This window comes from Gopherus evgoodei, chromosome 9 (assembly GCF_007399415.2).
Source record: "Gopherus evgoodei ecotype Sinaloan lineage chromosome 9, rGopEvg1_v1.p, whole genome shotgun sequence".
In the NCBI taxonomy this organism is placed as follows: domain Eukaryota; kingdom Metazoa; phylum Chordata; order Testudines; family Testudinidae; genus Gopherus; species Gopherus evgoodei.
The window spans coordinates 26338799-26357775 of NC_044330.1; the positions used below are offsets into that span (position 1 = coordinate 26338799).

The window sequence follows — 18977 nt, forward strand, 5'->3', positions numbered from 1 at the left end:
CTGCAGTATTGCATGAAGCAGTAGGAGGCACTCAAGAGATGAGTGCCTTATTACACCTCTCTAAAGCCTTTGCTGTGCGAAGAGAAGGAGCCAACTCCAAGGCAAATCTGTAGGGATACCAGAGACATCAGGAAGGTGAGTATGCGGGATGTCCCCTTCCCACAGCTAGCCACTCTCAGTTCCCTCGACAAGATACCTGTATAGCCAGCAGACTCAGAACAAAAAAGGATATGACCAGGAACATATCAGGAGCCATATAACAGCTGCATTAAACAGCATGGTCCTTGTAAAAGTGCATGTCTTAGTACAGGGAGAGGTATAAAATTAATAACGCTTAAAAAACAATATTATCCCTGACTGATGTATCCCTCGGCCTCAGAGGTCTACAGAACATAGCCAGATGCTAGCCGGACTCAGGCAGTGAGCTATACGGGAACTCCTCACTTAACATTGTAGTTATATTCCTGAAAAATGCAACTTTAAGCAAAACAATGTTAAGTGAATCCAATTTCCCCATAAGAATTAATGTAAATGAGGGGGTTAGGTGCCAGGGAAATTTTCTTCAACAAAAAACATACACACACACACGCATAAATAAATAATCAATCACACACACACGCAGTATAAGTTTCAAACAAAATTTAATACTGGTACAGTGATGATGATTGTGAAGCTTGGTTGAGGTGGAATCAGCGGGTAGGGTATTTCCCAGGGAATGCTTTACCGCTAAATGAACTAGCAATTGACTGAGCCCTCAAGGCTTAACTCTCAACACTCTACAAGGCAGTAGGAAAGGAGAGAGGGCAGACAGAGACACAAACCCTGTGTGTGAGAGAAAATAAGGCGCATTTCCCCTTTAAGTAGCTGACACCAGGCTTAAGTACACTGCCCTGTTAATTAAATCAGCTTGCTGAGACCTGAGACAGCAGCCTGCTCTATGGAAGATGGGGTAAGTAGGGTGCAGGAGCAGGTGGGAGGGGGAGACACCCCGACATTAGCCCCCCTTTTCCCTCCTCCCACCGTACAGCAAGCAAGAGTCTCTGGGAGCAGCTCCAAGGCAGAGGGCAGGAGCAGCACATGGCAGTGGGGGGAGGAACAGCTGCCGCACAGGGAACTTAGGGGAGTAGGGAGCTAATAGGAGGCTGCTGGTCCACCCTGGTTCCAGCCACTCACCAGCTAGCTGCAACGGGCTGCTCTTCCTGCAAGCAGAGGACAAAACAGGGGGCTGGCGACATTAGAAGGGAGCATTTCACAACTTTAAACAAGCATGTTCCCTAATTGATCAGCAACTTAACATTGACACAACGTTAACTGGGACGACTTTAAGTGAGGAGTTCCTGTACTTATATGGCAAAGGTTGTTTGAACACAGCATTCTGGCCATTTTCCTTTGCTCACCACACGTATTTCTAACTTCACCCTGGCTATACGTCATATCCTCCAGCTGCACTCACCAGGACAGGATTTGACTAAAGAGAGCTGCAGAGTTCCATGACTAATTTGTTCTGATCTGTGCATTTTTGTACGTAGGGGAATACACAAGCCTAGCCTTCACTGTATTATTGAGGAGTTTCTTTGTTTCTGATTTTTATGAGAGCCCTCTTTGACTTCTTCCAGTTTGAGAACTGCAAGGCCATACTAGTGTGTTTGAAAGTTAGAACTAAAGCCAATTTGCTATTAATGCAAAGTACAAACAAGTTTTGGTATATCATCACTTTATACCCAAAACACTTAGCATAACAGAACAAATCAAGATAATCTTAGCTCGCATATAGAGTAATAACAGTAAACAGAAATGGAGAGAGAAAGACTGAGATCATATTTACCAATTACCACTTTATAGTCCACTTTGGAGACTTTCTATGAAAGAGTCTGAGAGACTTGACTTGCATTGCATCAGCATGAGCAGACGTCTCTATCGCAATAGCTAATGAGTGCTTCATGAAAATACTAACAGACAGCTGTGAACTGCAGATTTGTGTAGTCTGCAGAAGTACATGAATTCAAGATTAAAACGACGATAGTTTAAAGGGAAGTGAATGTATTAAAAAGTATTACTATTTAGAGCATCATAATTATAGAAGTATTTCCTTTCGACACAATATACACAAAAACTTAGCATATTAACTTAAATCACAATTATAGGTGGTGCTTCAGTTTAAAATCTTGTTCCTCTTAAACCCCACCCAACAGTAGCAAACAAATTTTTCCAAAGTTTCCATACTGATGGTGCGTTACGGAAATTTATCTAACAAATAGGCTTCTAAGTTTAAACTATACACATAATGAGAATGGTGTACAAACACCAACTGCAGGCATAGCTGCATCCTATGATTACTTCTTTTTCATTCCTGTAAAAGCTGCCTCTACTGAAACACTAGCACTAAAACACAAAAACCTGAGGCTTGCAACGCAAGACATCTTTTGGCTAAACGTAAAGGCTCTAAACCTGAAAGACTTGCTCTCTCTGAGGAAGTATATGTAGATCTGACTTCAGGGAAGCTCGAGTGGTGGCATCCCATTCAAAGGGATGAAAAGGAGGCCCTCTCCCAGGCAGATGACAACAGGCAGAAGGAGAATCCCTGGCTTGTTCAGTGACATGTCATGTCTCTTGGGATTTTCCTCATCCATAAACAACAAAATACATCAAAATCCTCCAGAGAGCAGACAAGAAATCCAAGGGGATGGGGGACTTGCAGAGAAGGAGACTGTTATAAATCTTGTGTACACAATCTAGAGATAATGACCTATGTTCTCTGCTAGAGGGTGGGAGGGATAGCACAAAAGGCGCCAGCTGCAGCTTTGATTCTGGAGCTGGTTCCATGCTTGCCTCAGCACAGTGCAGAGGGGCTGATTGGCAATGACCTCTAAGGAGTCATCCATCAGCCAGAGTTCACTGGAGTACAGCCTGCCTCATCCACACCACCACCAAGAGCGCACAGGTGGTCGTCCCAGCTACCCAAGCTGGAGACTCACATGCTAGGGAGATCCAGTTGGTTTCACTGTCCCTTGGTGCCGACAAAGGAGACACAGAGAGGGAGAAAATCCTGCCCATTTTATAGAGCAGCAGAGAATGGAACTAGGCTGCAATTAAAGTTGTCCCCCTTATGGACAGGTACATAAAGGAAGTGCACAAAATATCGAATCAGGCATGCTGTATATTACTAAATAATCAACAATTAAAAATTTATTACTTAAAGAATACCTCTTGCCTCTTTCTTTCCTCCTGACTGATCGTCTGAGACAGTCCATTCTTTTTCACCTAAAAGACAAATTTTAATATTTAATATCCTTATGGAGAACAGTTTCTTTTACATTATACAATATCCAAGTAAACAAGGATTCAAGTTTTGTGCTAAAAATTAAGCGGCAGATTTTGCACACACAAGTATTTGAGCATGCAGATCTTTTTTTTTTTTAAATTAAATAACTTAACTTGCATATACACAACATACCTGAATGCAATTTCTGAGGCCTACTTGAAAATTTGTCACTAAATATTTTCTCTCTCACCCCAGGGCCTTTTTAGAGAGATCGTTCATTGACTAAAATTTGAACCCAACATCACAAATTCACTTGAAGCAGACATTAAATTTATAATTTCGCCTGGTCTCACCTTCCCCACTCCTCCCCATCCTACTCCTCAGTCACTCAGTCTCAACTCCTGCCTATTCTCTCTAATTATGCCTCTCAACCCAGCCTCCCCCACTACATTCTACGCTTCACAGCCCCATCACAACCCTTTTAAGCTCTGCACCATCCATTCTCCCTCCTTCCTTCAGTCTCCTTCATAGCCTACCGTCTAATCTAAAGTTAAATCATCAGCAGCAGCCTTTTGTTCCTCTATCTCCCCCTCTGAAATTATATGTAGAAAAGATGTAGGGGTGAAATGACATACAAGGTGCTGAAAGTCAGAGCGGGAGGTGGAATATCATTGGAATGGGGATGATATAACAAACAGTGATGTGCTTTTGTGCTGCGTATATGCAATTTGGGTTTGTTATTTTAATGAGATAATGCATATTTGAATATGTAAACTAGGATATTTCGTATCTGCAATTTGCGTGTAAATTTCCAGGCTTGAGTCAGGAGAGGTTGGGGTTTTTTGCATGCTGCTGTCTCAGGGAGTGGAAGAAGTAAGCAGAGAGTCTGAAAGCATTTCTATGCATGGACAACACTTTGCCATTGTCTTCTGGAAAAAGACACGGGAGGAAGGCTGGAATGTGGAAGAAAGGAAACCAGATTTCTGCAGGAGGACTACTGTGATGATAATAGTGGATGGTGAGGGGCAGATGCAATTCTGAGGGACAAAAGGAAAACCAGGTCTGATCATGTGACCAGATTTTGTGGGGCTCACGACTGTGGTTTGCAGCAAGGATCAGATATTGGGAGGGGAGTACTACTGGTACCAGACAAGAATTAGGTGTATAAATAGTGTGCGATGAGGTTGGAGAGGAGGGTGCTATTCCAATGCTCTGAAGTGTAAATTCCTCCAGTCTCAAGACCTGAAATTACGACCTTCTTCTATAAACTGTACTGACCCCGATGCCAGCATGTAGCTAGTGGCTGGGTCCTCCTCTTTTCCTGCTAGGCATGCTCCCTGTCAGCCATCTGCACCTGGGGACTCACGACTGGGTCCTGGGGCTGGCAAGGAAGGCCAGATAACAGAGTGCACTTCAAACACTACCCACAGCTTCCTGTACCTCCAGAGAAACAATCTGTTCTTAGTATTTGTAAAGTTCTATGAAGATGAAGTGTTTGTTATTATAAAGGGCTGTAGCTCAATGTTTTCCTCAACAAGCACCTGGGGATCAGCTGTGAACAGGAGAGCGCGCTATGCCTTACTAGTGAAATGGAATGTTTATGCTTTTTATTTTTAATTAGCAACCATAAAGTGAATAAAACGAATCACTAGGAAAGGTGGTGCATATTTGCTAAAAATGTGCAGAGATAGGACATCCCTATGAACGTGTACAAGAGATCTCTAATTCCTGTTAATACAAGTGGCTAAGTTTCCATGGATGGTGCTATAGCATTTTCCAAAATTTGCAGTTTTGTGTTATACTCATATTTAGCAAAATAATTATATGAATACAAAAAGATAATTCCTCTTGTTGGCAAGTGGCTCAGTCCTGTGCACACAGAACTCAATGGCAGAACTTCTCTGACTTCAGTGGGAGCAGGGCTGGGACCAAAATGAGTGCAGAACTACTTTCTGTACTCTCAGAAGGACAATACAGTTTCCACTTTGCAATGAGGCAGGGATGCTTTGGCAACAATAGGCTGAAAGCGATGGTACCACTAAGACACTAACTAGTGATCCAATTGGCTGGCAGTCTCATGGGTTGGCATATCCATACAATTGTCTAGCTTACATTCTAGCACCATATCAGTTTCTGCTTCACTACATCTGCTGGAGGTGGTGTTTTAGGCTGTGCACTAGTCTGGGGAGCAGGACTTCCCCAGGTCATAGCCAATCAAACACAGGAATAGCCAAAGTGGATCAGATCTGAGATCCATCTAGTCTAGTATCTTATCTCTAACAGAGGCCAGTATCAAATGCATCATAGGAAGGTATAAGAACCCTGCAGTAAGAAAATGTGCGATGTTTACCTCAGACATTAGGCCTCCTCCTGTTCTCCTAATAGTTAAAGGTTGGCTTAAACCCTGAAGCATGAGGTTTAATATCTCTTCCAACATTTTTATCTTGAAAACAAATCTGGATATTCTTTATATCCATATAAATTAATCTTGTTATGTTTTTGGCCTCAATGATTTTCTGTAGCAAGACAGAATATGTATTTCCTTTTATCAATTTTGAATTAGCTACCTTTTAATTTCATTAATGTCTCCTTGTTAAGACATACTGAAACATGGAAATCGGAAGTTCCTGATCTACCTTTATATCATTCGTTATTTTATATATTTTTTCCATGTCTCCTCTCATTAGTCTGCTTTCTAGAGTAAGCAATCACAGTCTTTTCATTCTCTTTTTTCCATGTCCCTGATCATTTCTTGTTGCCCTTCTCTGAGCCTCTCTAATTCTCCAATATCTTTTTCTGCAAAGTTCTAGTTTATGGGTGGAAGAGCGAGCAGAGTGATTAACAGTAAAAGGGCTGTAGCCATAGGCAAAATAGTTAAATGATCAAATAACTGAATGAGGAAAATATTGGAAAGTAAAGCACAGAGAAGTGAGAAACAAACCTTTTTAATACACTGCATTAGCTGTAATTTTCTTTTTTTATTATCTATATAGCAACAGCACCTACAATGGGCTGAAATGGCACTATCCAAAAGAATAGTGAAAGACAAACCTACCTACAAAGAACTCAGAATCTAAAATGACAAACAACAAATGAAGATTTGGGGCAGGGGAAGAGAGGGAACAGCCAAGCACTTTCTCAAACCAACCTTCTACTTCACTGTTAGTTAGATAATGTCTTATAGCCATCATCATGATAGAAGTGGGTCTTGAAAAGGAATTTGAACAAGACAAGATTTAAATGCCATGACATTTCAGAGCTTTAAAATATTCTTCAAAGCTCAATGTATAGCTGTGTAGCAAGAAGGTGGGAACACTAAAATCACTAATTATACCGTCCGGGAAGATTTTGCTTACAACTCCTAAGTAACCGACTCATTACCTTCAGTTTCATATTTGTTCTAATGAAAAGGCTGACCTCAGCCCAAGCCTGCATAGCTGGTTTAGCCAAGTTCTGCATGTCTAAAGTTACCTTTTCAGAAATGCCAGATTCATTTTATTCTTCACCTTTTTATATGTTTATAGCTCAGATAATCTATTGCACCCACTTTATTTCCCTGCCTTCCTTACAGGTTGTGAAATTTACTAGTTTGACATGATTTACTGGACAATTTTGCATTTAGTTCTTTAATACATCACTGCACCATCTAGCTTTGCCACAGAACTGAAAACATAGGCTCTCTGAGACCCAGCGCGTTTCATCTCATGGGAGCTATGCCTGGTTTTCAAAACCCTCTCTCTTACCCAGTACTCCCCTCCCTCCCTCGTCCCCCCACTTACGAAATCAAGAAGGGTAAGCAAACAACCTGGTACAAAGTCTGCTGTGCTGGGGGTGAAGGATGAAACGTTATGTAAGATGACCATTAATAACTACAAACATGGTATTTCAGCTCTAACTTAAATCAAACTTTTTTTATGCTATGTCTGGTGCCAGTACAAATTACCAATAAATGTTCAAAAGCAGTTATTTTGTAACAGGCAATACTCAATAATAGGTATCCAATAATGAAAAATAATACTTTAAAGAAGCTGGCTCACAGAACTAGAGAGAAAGAGGAGGCTTGGTTATCACACTAGCATGATGAATGTAACAAAGAAATAGGTGAACTCCTGCCTCCAGCCTCCTAGTAGTCTCATTATTTACACAAATGCAAAGATAAAACCCTAACACACATAGACATTTGTCTTTTGTTGAATAATATTCATTTGTTGCAAGAGATACTACTGTAACTAAAATTACTTTAAATTCTCAATTTGCTAAAGAAAAATATGGACCTGTGTTGTTGGAGTTTTCTTTAAGTACTAACAAAAAACTCTTATTGCATTGACTGCATTTTAAATTGATCCATAAAGAAAGACTGTTACATTGCCAGTTAATGAAATCTGTGTGATAAGTAGGTCGAACTTCTAAGTACTAAAACAAGGTACTCTTATAATCACAAAGGCATCTATACAGCTGTCCATAGTACAAAACTAATGAAGACTTTAACCCATTATAACTAATGTACATAGGGTTGAACTACTCCTATTACAGTACCTGGAACTGCAAAGGAGTCAACATCAGTAAGACAGCGCTTACGAAATTTACAGCCTAAGTAGGATTTTATTGAATCTTAACAGCTAGTGCTTCAGGGTGTGAACAGCCAGCAGTTCAAGTTGTCAAGGTACAAAACTTGACCTGTTAACATGTGGCCTCTATTTTACATCCAAGCTAATCCTTTTTGACTCCATATATAGAAAAGATGTTGTTATAGCTTAAGAATGCAATGAACAAAACTTTCCCACTCCACAGATCTCATCCAAAAGCCACAAAAAGCAGCATTCGGAGGATTAAATAAGGTACGAAATCATGGAACTTCTAACTTTTTCTTATTCTCAACAGACATAAAAGTTGGAAAATCCTGAAGGTACCAACATAGCATTATTGTTTCTTTGTTACCATATATTAACACCTCCACGAGGTTGCTAGTAATATCGTGGTGCTGACTTAAAGAGCTGGATCTTAGTTGGTTTCCTGTCACTTCTGAGGAAGAACTACTGTGCATGCTGAATGAAAGACTGCAGTAAGGATGGGTGTCCACTATCCCTCCTTGTCTAAGCATAGAATTTGCCCTGGTTTAACTTACAACAGTTTAAAAATCATTGCCAAACCACTTTTATTTATAATGGCTTATTTCAGTTTAACTTAAACCTTTGCTTAAAATATGCTAAAATTTGTTTCAAGCCAAGTTTGTATCAGTTTAAGAGTGGCCACATGTCCTTCTGCACTGATTTAACTAAACTGATTTTTAAATAATACCTGTAGTTAAACTGATGCAACTTTGCTTGTCTGTAACCCTCTAGCTTTGCCCAGAAACCAACCACGTGTGGGTGGAGATGGGAAGATCAGAGAAACTGTCCCTTCTCTGTATACATTTTGGAGTTACTCCTGAGAAATGAAGGGGAGTCAAAGAAAGACACCATCTGCCAAACAAAGTGAAAACGATACTGATTACTTCTGTTAACTAATCCACTTTAGAGTAGCAAAAAAACAGGCTCTTACATAAGTAACAAACCTCTACCAATAGCTAAAGAAATCTGTTGAAAGTGAAGACAAGAGTTTTTCCTGCAGCCAATTCACTATATTCCTACAAAAAAAGCAAACAGAAGGCTCCTCCAATAGCATGAGCTTTTCCTGTTTTACCAGTATAAGAAAATCTAGAATGCTCTCATTGTTTTGACAGAAGCAGCATACGTTGCTGGCACTGAGAACACAGCCTCATCCTTTTGACAGGATCATAAAAAGGAAACTCTTCAAGACTCATCCATTGAGTTTCTTCCGACTCCTACAAAAGCATGTGGAAAATTCATAGAAATGCCTATAAATATACTTAGATTGCAAGCTCTGTGGTGCAGAGACCATCTTTTTGTGTTGTGTTTATACAGCACCTAGCACAATGGGGTCCTGGGTCCATAACTAGAGCTCTTAAGTACTATCACAATACAAACAGCAAATAATAATTTTTTGCTCTCCATTTTCCTCTGCATAAGAGGTGCAAAACTACCATGTGCATTAGAAAGACTAGTCTGGCAATCTCACAAGACATGAGACTGTGAAACTATCCCTGTGGCTGGTGGTTAGAATTCCCAGGTTTACCATCTACATTTGTTCCTTTCATATTTCATTATTAATCATGAACTCTTTGATCACTATTTTTGATGCACCAAATATATATGTAGAAGCAAAGAAATGCAGCAAAATAAACAACATTTAGCAAAAAGTCACCACACTACATACAGCACACTCAAATGCAGCCTCTTTGGGACAGGGAGGGGGGCTGTAAAGTGTGATGCACATGTGGCGGAAGGGCAATGTTGACTAAATGCATTCAGGCAAACCTCTAGTCTTATGAAAAGTCTCATGGGAACTGAAGAGCTTTATTGCGGTCACCAGAAAAGCCTAGGATCACATATAAAAAGCACATGTAACTGAGAACCCAATTTGCATGTGCAGCTACCACGATGGTATGCACCTAGATTGTATATGCAAGTATTTGCATATGAGGACATCTGGTTAAATTCCTAACTGTCCAGTTGTATCTGGAACTGTGCGCATTTATGAACTATTAAACACATGGCCTTTTGAAATTTGAAAGTCAGGAGCTATATGTCCATGCAAAGGACAGGAGCTTTCAGGTTAAAGTGAGCTTCTCAACCCACTTTCTATGACAGAGTGTCAAGGAGACTAAACCTCCAGTCCTCCATGGTCTTCTTATGAAAAGCAAGGGTTGTGTGAAAGAAAGGAAAAGAAAAAGAAAAAAAAAGTTCAGTCATGGTTTATGGTCCTGATCTAAAGACTGTCCATAGCCCTCCCATGCACAGAATAAAAGTGCAAACACACAGAACTCAGTTTAATCTAAAGAAAGCGCCACATCCACCCCACTAGAATTGAAACCACTTTTTCCAGCAAGTCTGGGTATTTTGAATGTGATGCTTCAACGTAGGGTAAACTGCACCAGTGTAAATTCTATCTATTCTAGGGGGTTACCATGGTGTGGCTACACCAGTGCTAAAATCCTGGGATAGACAAGGCCTGAGGAGTAATCATTGTGCCCTATAGGAAGTGTTTGTAAGATCAGGCCCTTCAGATGGTAAGCATGCAATTCTTATCTGGATTGTGAGCATTCAGCACATCCTTTAAATTACATTTTTTTAAATTATGTAAGCTTGCAAGTCATTTGTAAAAACGTAAAGCTGAATTGCAATACGCTATCCTTTGTTTTACACACATACATTTTTAAAAATCCTTTATTTTGATTGTAGTGTTGGTGTAGCCAGGTTGGTCCAAGAATATCAGAGAGGTGAGGTAATATCTTTTATCCAACCAACTTCTGCTGAAAAAAAAAACGAGCTTTCGATTCTACACTGCGCTCTTCTCTTTCACCAACAGAAGTTGGTTCAATAAAAGACATTACCCCACCCACCTTGCCTCTCTGTTTTATTTTGATTGACAATATATACCAAAAAATGTCCAGTCAAGGTTAATCCAGAGCAATCATTTCCATTGGTACCGAACCATTCTCTTCCACAAGCGAAGCCCAGCATTTCTAGAGGAATGAAGTTGAAATTACTAAATCCTCAGCTCACTCACTTTCTCCTGTCATCCACTTTATTTAATTTTTCCTTATGTTTTTGTTGTATAGATACTTAATTTATCTTAACAATTCACATACACTGGCTTTTGTCTTTTTCAGCAAACAGACATTTCCAATAGGCCTTGAAGAGTAAAGGGATTTGCGTGGGTAAGATCTGAATAAAACAGAGTTAGGACTTCAGGATTTGGCCCCACACCTGTAACACTTGGGGCAATTACAACTTTGAGTATTAATAAAATGTCCACAAACACTTTACATTTGAGAAGGGGCTGGAAGTCAAACTTCAAGCAGAAAATGCCACTGACAAATAAAATCCTTGCTTATATACATTCTTGCATAATATATTTTTACTGGCTATGTAGCCATTAAAATACTCACCACTGATAGCTGACTCCATGTTGATCTCAGAGGCTTATATTGAATAACTATCCTTTCCTCTGATTTTTGTTCTTTGGACTCAGAATCTTCATCAGAATCTATGTCCAGAGCTTTTTCTTTGTAGTTCTGATACAATACTGCAGTTTCTACAATACATAAGAAAGGGGCATTAATTGCCAGAAAGTTATGCCATTTGTTTTCAAAAGAGTTATAAGTAGCATTTAAACAATGAAATAAAGCAATAAATTGTCGATGTTGCTCACAAGTTGCATGAACAAAGACAAAGTTAGTATCTTATTTAAGATGGACAGTGTCACGGTAACAATGGATCACTGTACCACTATTAAAAAGAAGCCTTCTGACTGAATTAAAGAACAGATGTGTCCTTTGTTGAGGAAAACAGCTTTATTTCACCCTAATTTGTTGTGCAATGAGTCATAACTAGCTAAAGATTAAAAAAAATATCAGAACAGTAAGATCAATAATCCAGGTGTCTGATTATCTCATACACATAGTAAAAGGTATTAAGAACCTATTACCAACGGCAAATTTTTACATTGTTAGCCTTGAAAAATTATCTTCATATTTCATTGAGGAAGGAGGAAAAATCATCCCAGATTTTGACTTCAGAACTTTAAAATCAGGACTGACCAAGACAGAGCCTGTGGGGCCCACCCAATCATCATCTTCCAAGACATGCTAAATGTGGGGCCTGCACACTTCCATGTCCATTCAGATTCCTCTTCTATGTGCCTCAATGCTACCAGTATTAATGCAACAAAACCACATGGAGAAAGAGCACAAACATGGAGATCACCTTCTTCTAGTGCTCACACTCTTTTGCCATATATATTTTAAGCACAAGCACACGGGGAAAGAGGGAACTCAAAATACAGGAACTAAGCTACGAAGAGAAGAAATGTTTTATAGGAGAAAGGTTGACAATACTTTAAAAACGGGGCAGCTGTTTTGGACAACCTATTATTTGTAGGGAGGAAAGTGAAAGAGATTGAGTGAGTCTTTAAGAATCCGCTAACTTCTTTTGTCAAACTGTTTTGTCAGATTTGCTTTAGCTGCTGTGTCCATTAGCGCTTCTCCTGAAGGCTTGTACATAAGGGCTAGAGTTTATAAGGTGTGTACACACATCATACAATCATAAACACATAGTATAACTGCATATGGTGCTGTGTAACAGGAGAACTCTGCCAAAAAAATATGAAGACCTTGCCAAAAGAGTTTACAATCCAAAGAATTACAGTAAGAATATAGTGTGGGTCAGGATCATTATAGCCAGCATGCTTCAAAGACTATGTGAGATTTTTATAAACTTTTCGAGGATGGAAGCTTGGCATACAATAACTGAACCCTGAACGCCATTACAGGGAGTAAGGAGTGATCAACAGAGACAAAGGGAGCAGTCAGAAGAAAACCCTTGACATAGAATCAGGAGAGAATAAGGAGGTATCGTAGAAAATGAAGGCAAGACATATTTGTGGACTGCTTCAAAAGCAAAGAGTTGCTTAAACAGTGCATGAGACCCAAGAAACTAAACACATGTCTACACTTACCTCCGGAGCGATTGATCCAGAGGGGGGTCAATTTATCGCGTCAAGTGAAGACGCGATAAATCAACAGCTGAGCGCTCTCCTGTCGACTCCAGTACTCTACCGGAGCGACAAGCACAGGTGGAGTCGACGGGGGAGTGCCAGCAGTCAACCTACCGCAGTGAAGACACTGCGGTAAGTACATCTAAGTATGTTGACTTCAGCTATGTTATTCACGTAGCTGAAGTTGCATAACTTAGATCGATCCTCTTCCCCCCACTGTAACCAGGACTAAGAAAACTATAGGAGACAAAGCAGTGGGAAAGGAAGATAATCATGTCAACTAGGTTTTGAATGGACTTGGGGAGAGATTAAAGATGGGCAAGCAGAGAGTGTGCCAATTACCATAGTCAGGAGAGATTACAAGAGTATGGACTAATGTTTGGTTGTAAAATAGAGGAGGGAACACAGCCAATTCATCAAAAATCAGGGTCAAAGGAGCAGGGAAGAGTGGAAACAAAGATCACATCAAGACTACAAGACTACAGGTCAGAATGGCAACACGAGAAAGAAAGGATTAGTTAGACTGCAGGGATAATTTTCATAAGCATTGGTGAGTGCTGGTTTATTCTTAAACCCCAGAGAATGGCACCTTGCCCATCGATTCTGCAACCCAATCCACATTATCCTGACACTCACATAGCCCTTTGATTTAAATCAATCAAATTTATTTAAATCACTAGTCAGGAAGACTCAATTTCATCATGGTTTTCCACATAAAAGTGCATTCTTGTTGGTTATTATAACCTTAATACATATTCTTCACAACTCAGAGATAGATGTAGGTTTGATTTTTAGAAGGTACACACTATACATTTTTAAAACAGTGATTTATTTGAAAACTTTTCAGATTAGTTTTACAGCTATATCAGAAAATGAATGATTGTTTGGTTATTTCATTTACCAAAGGTAACTAAAGCAAATATTTTTGATGTCACTGGGAGGTGAACTATCTCCAATTCAACAAGTTAATCATTAATATTTGGAGGATTTTCTTGCCATGCTGTATTAGGAGGAGAACATCACCAGGCAGACATTTAAATTGTTTTATTTAACTAAAACAATGTTAAGTATTGTGGATTTTTTTCTTCAACAGTAAACATATAATATTTTAACAAAACAAGCATATATCCCTCGCTTCTCACATTTATCTCCAGACTTCTTCTCCTTGTCCAGATCTATTCTGCCACCAACAATCTTCTATTCATTAAACTTTTTGAAACTTTGCACTTTTAGAGAGAGGAAAGGGACTGACTCTGTGTACACAAATTTGCAGAGGGACAACAGAGCTGAGGTCTGTTATTTCTCACCTCTATATATTTATTTATTTTAAAACATTTTTACTGTTAACAAGCATGTTACCCCTGGAGACACAAATCCACCCTTTGAGAACTGCAAAACTAAGCATCTCTGATGGGATCTTCTAGACTGAGCACTGAGTCCCACTCTGAAGATAGAAAGATTAATCTAAATAATCTATACAGAAGCCTGTGGAACACCATAGGATCAGGTCTCTAATTCATGAACGATTGGTACTTATTTACAAAATTTTTCTTAAACATTACATGAATATATTGTCTCATACTATATAATTAGCATTTATAATCTCTACTCCATGATAAGGTATCTTTGAGCCATAATGTATCTTTAGATAGCTTTTAACCTCAAAAGGTATTTTATCAAAAAAAAATCCAATTTAAATTAAAAAAATCCATTTTTTATTTTTTTAAATGAAATCATTGATTTTTATCCACCCTGTTGGAGTCTATGTAAGAGGTCTGACCTCTGAAATCAGCTTGCAGGAATTGGTTTTATTTTACGCAAACCCTACAGCATTTTTATAAGAGCTGAAGCTTAAACAATATATATCAATACACATAAATAGTTCCTTTTTATATTCAAGTGTAAGGTATTTGTTTACCTGCCTTTCTCTATTCTTTAAGCAATTCTACAAATAAAATTTAATGACAGTTGTATTATTATTAAAAGTATTTCCAGTTGTTAATTCAAGATTTTATATTTCAGTTAACTAACATGCTTTTCTTTGATAAAATCTACAGTATTTTGACATATTGTTCTCTTGAAGTCAGCTTCTCTTGAGATTTTTTTGGTCATTTAAAAGCTTAGATTTTTATCAGAAAATGCATTCAAATAATAAAAACCAGTTTCTCCAAAATCCAATGCTTACCTTCCCCATCAAATGTCCCTTGTACTTTCAGTGCTTTCTTCTAGGATGTTTTTTTTTAAAGAAAAGAAACATGAAAATAAGAACACAATGCCACTGACTGCAACAAACATTATGCTATTTTATATATTATCATCTAAGGCACTGAGTTAATTATTCCTGGATTACAAACTTTTGACAATTAGCAAATTATTCACACAACCATTGTTTCAGTACAGATGTGTCATTAAAGTTGGTATGGACTTTCTTCTAATTGCTTAGTCATTCATCATGTTGCATTTTTCTTACAAACTGAATAAAAAGACCTTAAAAATGATTTCATACTGTAGCATTACAAGAGTTCAATAAACTCACATTTCATTGGCTCTGAGATATCCTATCAAGTATACATTGTTCTTGTTAGAGTGACTAGCTTTCCTTCTTTTTATGCTACAAAAAATTGACATAAGGCACCATGTAAGCTAGTTTCTGAGACCATAACAAGCCCTCCTAAACAAAACAAACTTATTGGTGAACTACATTTGAGACCTTTATGTGTTTTACTAGTTTAATTTGTCCAAAAAACAACACAAAAAAACCAACCCCAAAATGAAACAAACCACTAGCTACAACAAAAAAGTCATCTCTGTATAAAGACAGGGCAATATAATGTCATCCCAGTTTAAGCAGAACTCCTCAGTGCTTTCATTGGGGGAGGTCTGCAGGAAAAAAATTAATGGAATGATATGGCCTACAATCTGATCTACTGAAACTGCTTGTTTGTGTAATTTCTGTGAAAGCTCCCAACCCCCAGCCCCTAAATTTTTAGTTTGCCTGAGAACTGTCATGCACTTGATAATTATTCTACCAGTTACATCTATTATGCCTTGCCTGGAGTGCTTTACTGCACAATTCCAAGTCACCTGGCAGAGCTTTTTAATCTACCAATTTATTAAAAGCACTCAATGCTTGAAGAGTAGAAAGCAAATGAAATACAACAAAAAGACAAAGATATAACACTTTTTCAAGCCATAAAAGGTTTTCACAATTTTTTTTTAGAGAGGCTTCGTGGCATAATTATAATATAATTAATTTAGCCAAAGAAAATGTAATAAAACTATTACTCAAAAAGGATTAAATCGGGAGGACTGAAATAAGACATTCTGCTTTTAGGATACACCTGAGGTTGTGTCAAGATACTTTAAAAGGCCTCTGTCAATTTAAAAAGTTCACTTCTACCTGAATTTTTTTTAAAACATACTGTTAAAAGTAACAGGTGAGGTTACTATAATTGAAAGAGATGTTGGAGGGAGGAGTTGGACTACTTTTTTGCCACTGTATTTACTTTCTGCATTAGGCAGCACTTTGTGAAGTCAGCTTCATTGTCTCCTCCATTCAAACATATACAGGGGTGTGATAAACATTTTTAAATATAAGTAAATATGAATGAAAAAAAGAACTCTAAATCAGTAGGGGGATTCAGTGACAAATATAGAATAAGAAATTACCTTTAACTCATGTTTTAAAATGGCTAGGTTTCAAATTAATAGTGTTCTTTAAAAGTACTGTTTTCATTACAGTAAAACTGAGGAAATGTTAAGTAACTATTGATACCTGTCAAAGACCATAGAGATGTTTCTAATAGTAAATAATGAACTCAAAAACATAAACGCATTAATGGAAAATACTTAGACCACTAATCACTACCTGTAAAATGGCCAGCACCATTGAAAAGAAAGCATAAGTTTCATCTACCAGTTTACTCACCTTTATTCTTCCTAAACTAGAAAATTTCTCCTTGTCCTCTACAACAGCTTTGAGTATTGGCTGGGACATTCTATTTTTTTTCTTAAAATTTGTAGAACTGTCAAAGTCAATGCCACTCACTACTGCTCTTCGATAGGAAGTAGACCTCAAGCCTCTTCTCAATGCCCCTGGGCTATCCAGGTCACCTTCTGTCTCCTCATCAGCATCAGCTACCAAAGGCATATTAAGTACCTCCAACATGCTACGGACCTTGGGGACCCTTTTGTTCGTCTCCACATTTTGGTTGCTGGTTTTGTTTGTCACTTTTATCTCAGAAGCTAAACTCCTAGGAATGATCTGTTGTTTTCCCACTTTGAGCGCAGCAGGACTATTTGTACTCAGAACTATTGACTGTTTTTCTGGGAGCTGGTTCTGATCAGATGTCAGTCTGTGGAGAGTTAAGTTTTGCTGTGAGGGAGCTGCCTGGGAAACCAATGAGGGCCCCAAAAGTGCCTTTTCTAAGTTTTTAGAAAGCTGGTCGGACTGTAACTGCAAAACAGCCATTGTGTTGTTATTCGGTGAAGGCATATTTCCAGGTAAGGACCCAGGAGTTGGCATAAAAGCAGTCTGTTCATGTTCTGGGATAAGTGCTGATTGACTGGAAATCATCACTGGATGAAGCAGTGTGTCATCTGGTGAGGTTACTGTACCACTAGCTGTAAAACTTATCAAGTTATCTGAAACCAATTTCAGGACCTGAGATGCCTGGTCAGAAGAAAGTTGGGGGGATACAATTTTATACTCTGGAGACCCTATTTTTCCATTTGGCACAGATCCCATGTTGGATTTAAAAGAGGAGGGGCTCCTCTGGACTAATCTGTTGACTGGAGAAGTAACTATTGTTTCAGCAGGCTGAGTTACAGTGAATGTACCCCTGTCTTCCACAGGGAAATCTGTGAAGAGGACCCCATTGGGGCTCTGGTAAGACTGGGGTCTAGGTTTGCTCTTGCTGTGTAGCTGGGGGGTTGATCTCCTCCTCCACCATGGCGTTACGTTGTTATTAGAAAAATCCACTTCACTTTCCCCATCCATAGCAAATTCCTTAGGGTCACCACTAGTGCAAGAAGGAAGCAACAAATCCTGCAAAGGCTCAGTCCCCGCACTACGAAGAAAGAGCAGTAAGCACAACGTTGTCATTTCACACATAGCCCCAACTGTACTTACAGAAGGGGGGGTTCTGGTAATGCCACTTACACCCGCCTCCGCGGTGACAACACGGCGTTAGAAGTTGGAGAGTTTTCAGGGCGTGGGGGAAAGACCCGAGAGCGCCGCTCCCGCCTCCCCCCAGCAGCAGCTAGAGCTACAGCTGCTTCCCCCCTCCACGGAGCCGAACTCGGCTGGTGCAAACCCAGACCCGCCGCCAACGCGCCCCACCTGCTGGGAGCCCCACGACCGGGGGGAGGCAGCACCACCCCCATGGCGGCGAGGAGCGACGCGGCCCCTGCGCCTGCCCCAGCCAAGCCCGGACCCGGGCGGAACAGCTCTCCCCAGAGCGGCTGCAAGGGACTCACCGCATCGCCGCGAGCGGCCGCAGGAGGGAAAGCACCTCTCGCCCGGGGGGGCCGGCCAGCCGCTCCCGTCCCCACCTGCCGCTCGCTGCCCGCCTCTGCCAGGGACTGAGGTGCACGGGCAGCGCCAGCCCCGCCGCGCTCTGCCTCAGTGGGAGCCCCAGCCAGCCACCCGCGCAGCCTTCAACCTGAGCCGGCCCCGCCCGCCGGCCGCCCAGCGCCTCCCCTGCCGCCCCGCGGCGCAGGCAGGAGAGAGGCCGCCTCCCAGCGGCCGGCCGCGCTCATACCGCCCTCCCCGGGCCTGGGGAGTCACGGCTCCAGCGCCACAGCCAGCCCCCTCCTCCGCTGGGGGCAGCGCGGCCCCGGCCCCGGCCCGGCCCAGCTGTTCCGGAGAGCTGCGAAGCCCAGGCCCCCAGAAGGCGTGGGAAGGTTCAAGACTCCCAGACTGGCCCCAGGCTGTGCCCAGTCCACCAGCCCCAGGGCCTGTTGGAAAAGCCTGGAGCCAGGCGGTCTTTGTCTCCAGCCAGCACCACTGGCAGTTGTAACTTTGAGTTTGTAGCTGGGCAGCCTTTGGACGTAGACAGCGAGGTCTAGGGTGACCAGATGTCCCGATTTTATAGGG

At 40.4% G+C, this 18977-nt stretch overlaps 1 protein-coding gene across 2 annotated transcripts in view; it reads right to left on the reverse strand.

Moving 5' to 3' along the window:
- The window catches only part of ARHGEF26 (Rho guanine nucleotide exchange factor 26), a 104631-nt gene extending 86198 nt beyond the window's left edge, over positions 1–18433 (reverse strand). The window contains exons 1-5 of one of the 2 annotated variants that reach the window (XM_030576253.1): positions 18359–18433; positions 16809–17949; positions 15066–15102; positions 11274–11419; positions 3205–3261 (exon numbers count right to left, since the gene is read on the reverse strand). In XM_030576253.1, the coding sequence (XP_030432113.1) occupies positions 3205–3261; positions 11274–11419; positions 15066–15102; positions 16809–17949; positions 18359–18363 (1386 nt within the window). In that variant the 5' untranslated portion in view covers positions 18364–18433. Of the gene's footprint in view, positions 1–3204; positions 3262–11273; positions 11420–15065; positions 15106–16808; positions 17950–18358 lie in introns of both variants that reach the window. The other variant, XM_030576252.1, reaches the window with a different exon arrangement.
- Between the last annotated feature and the right edge of the window lie 544 nt (positions 18434–18977).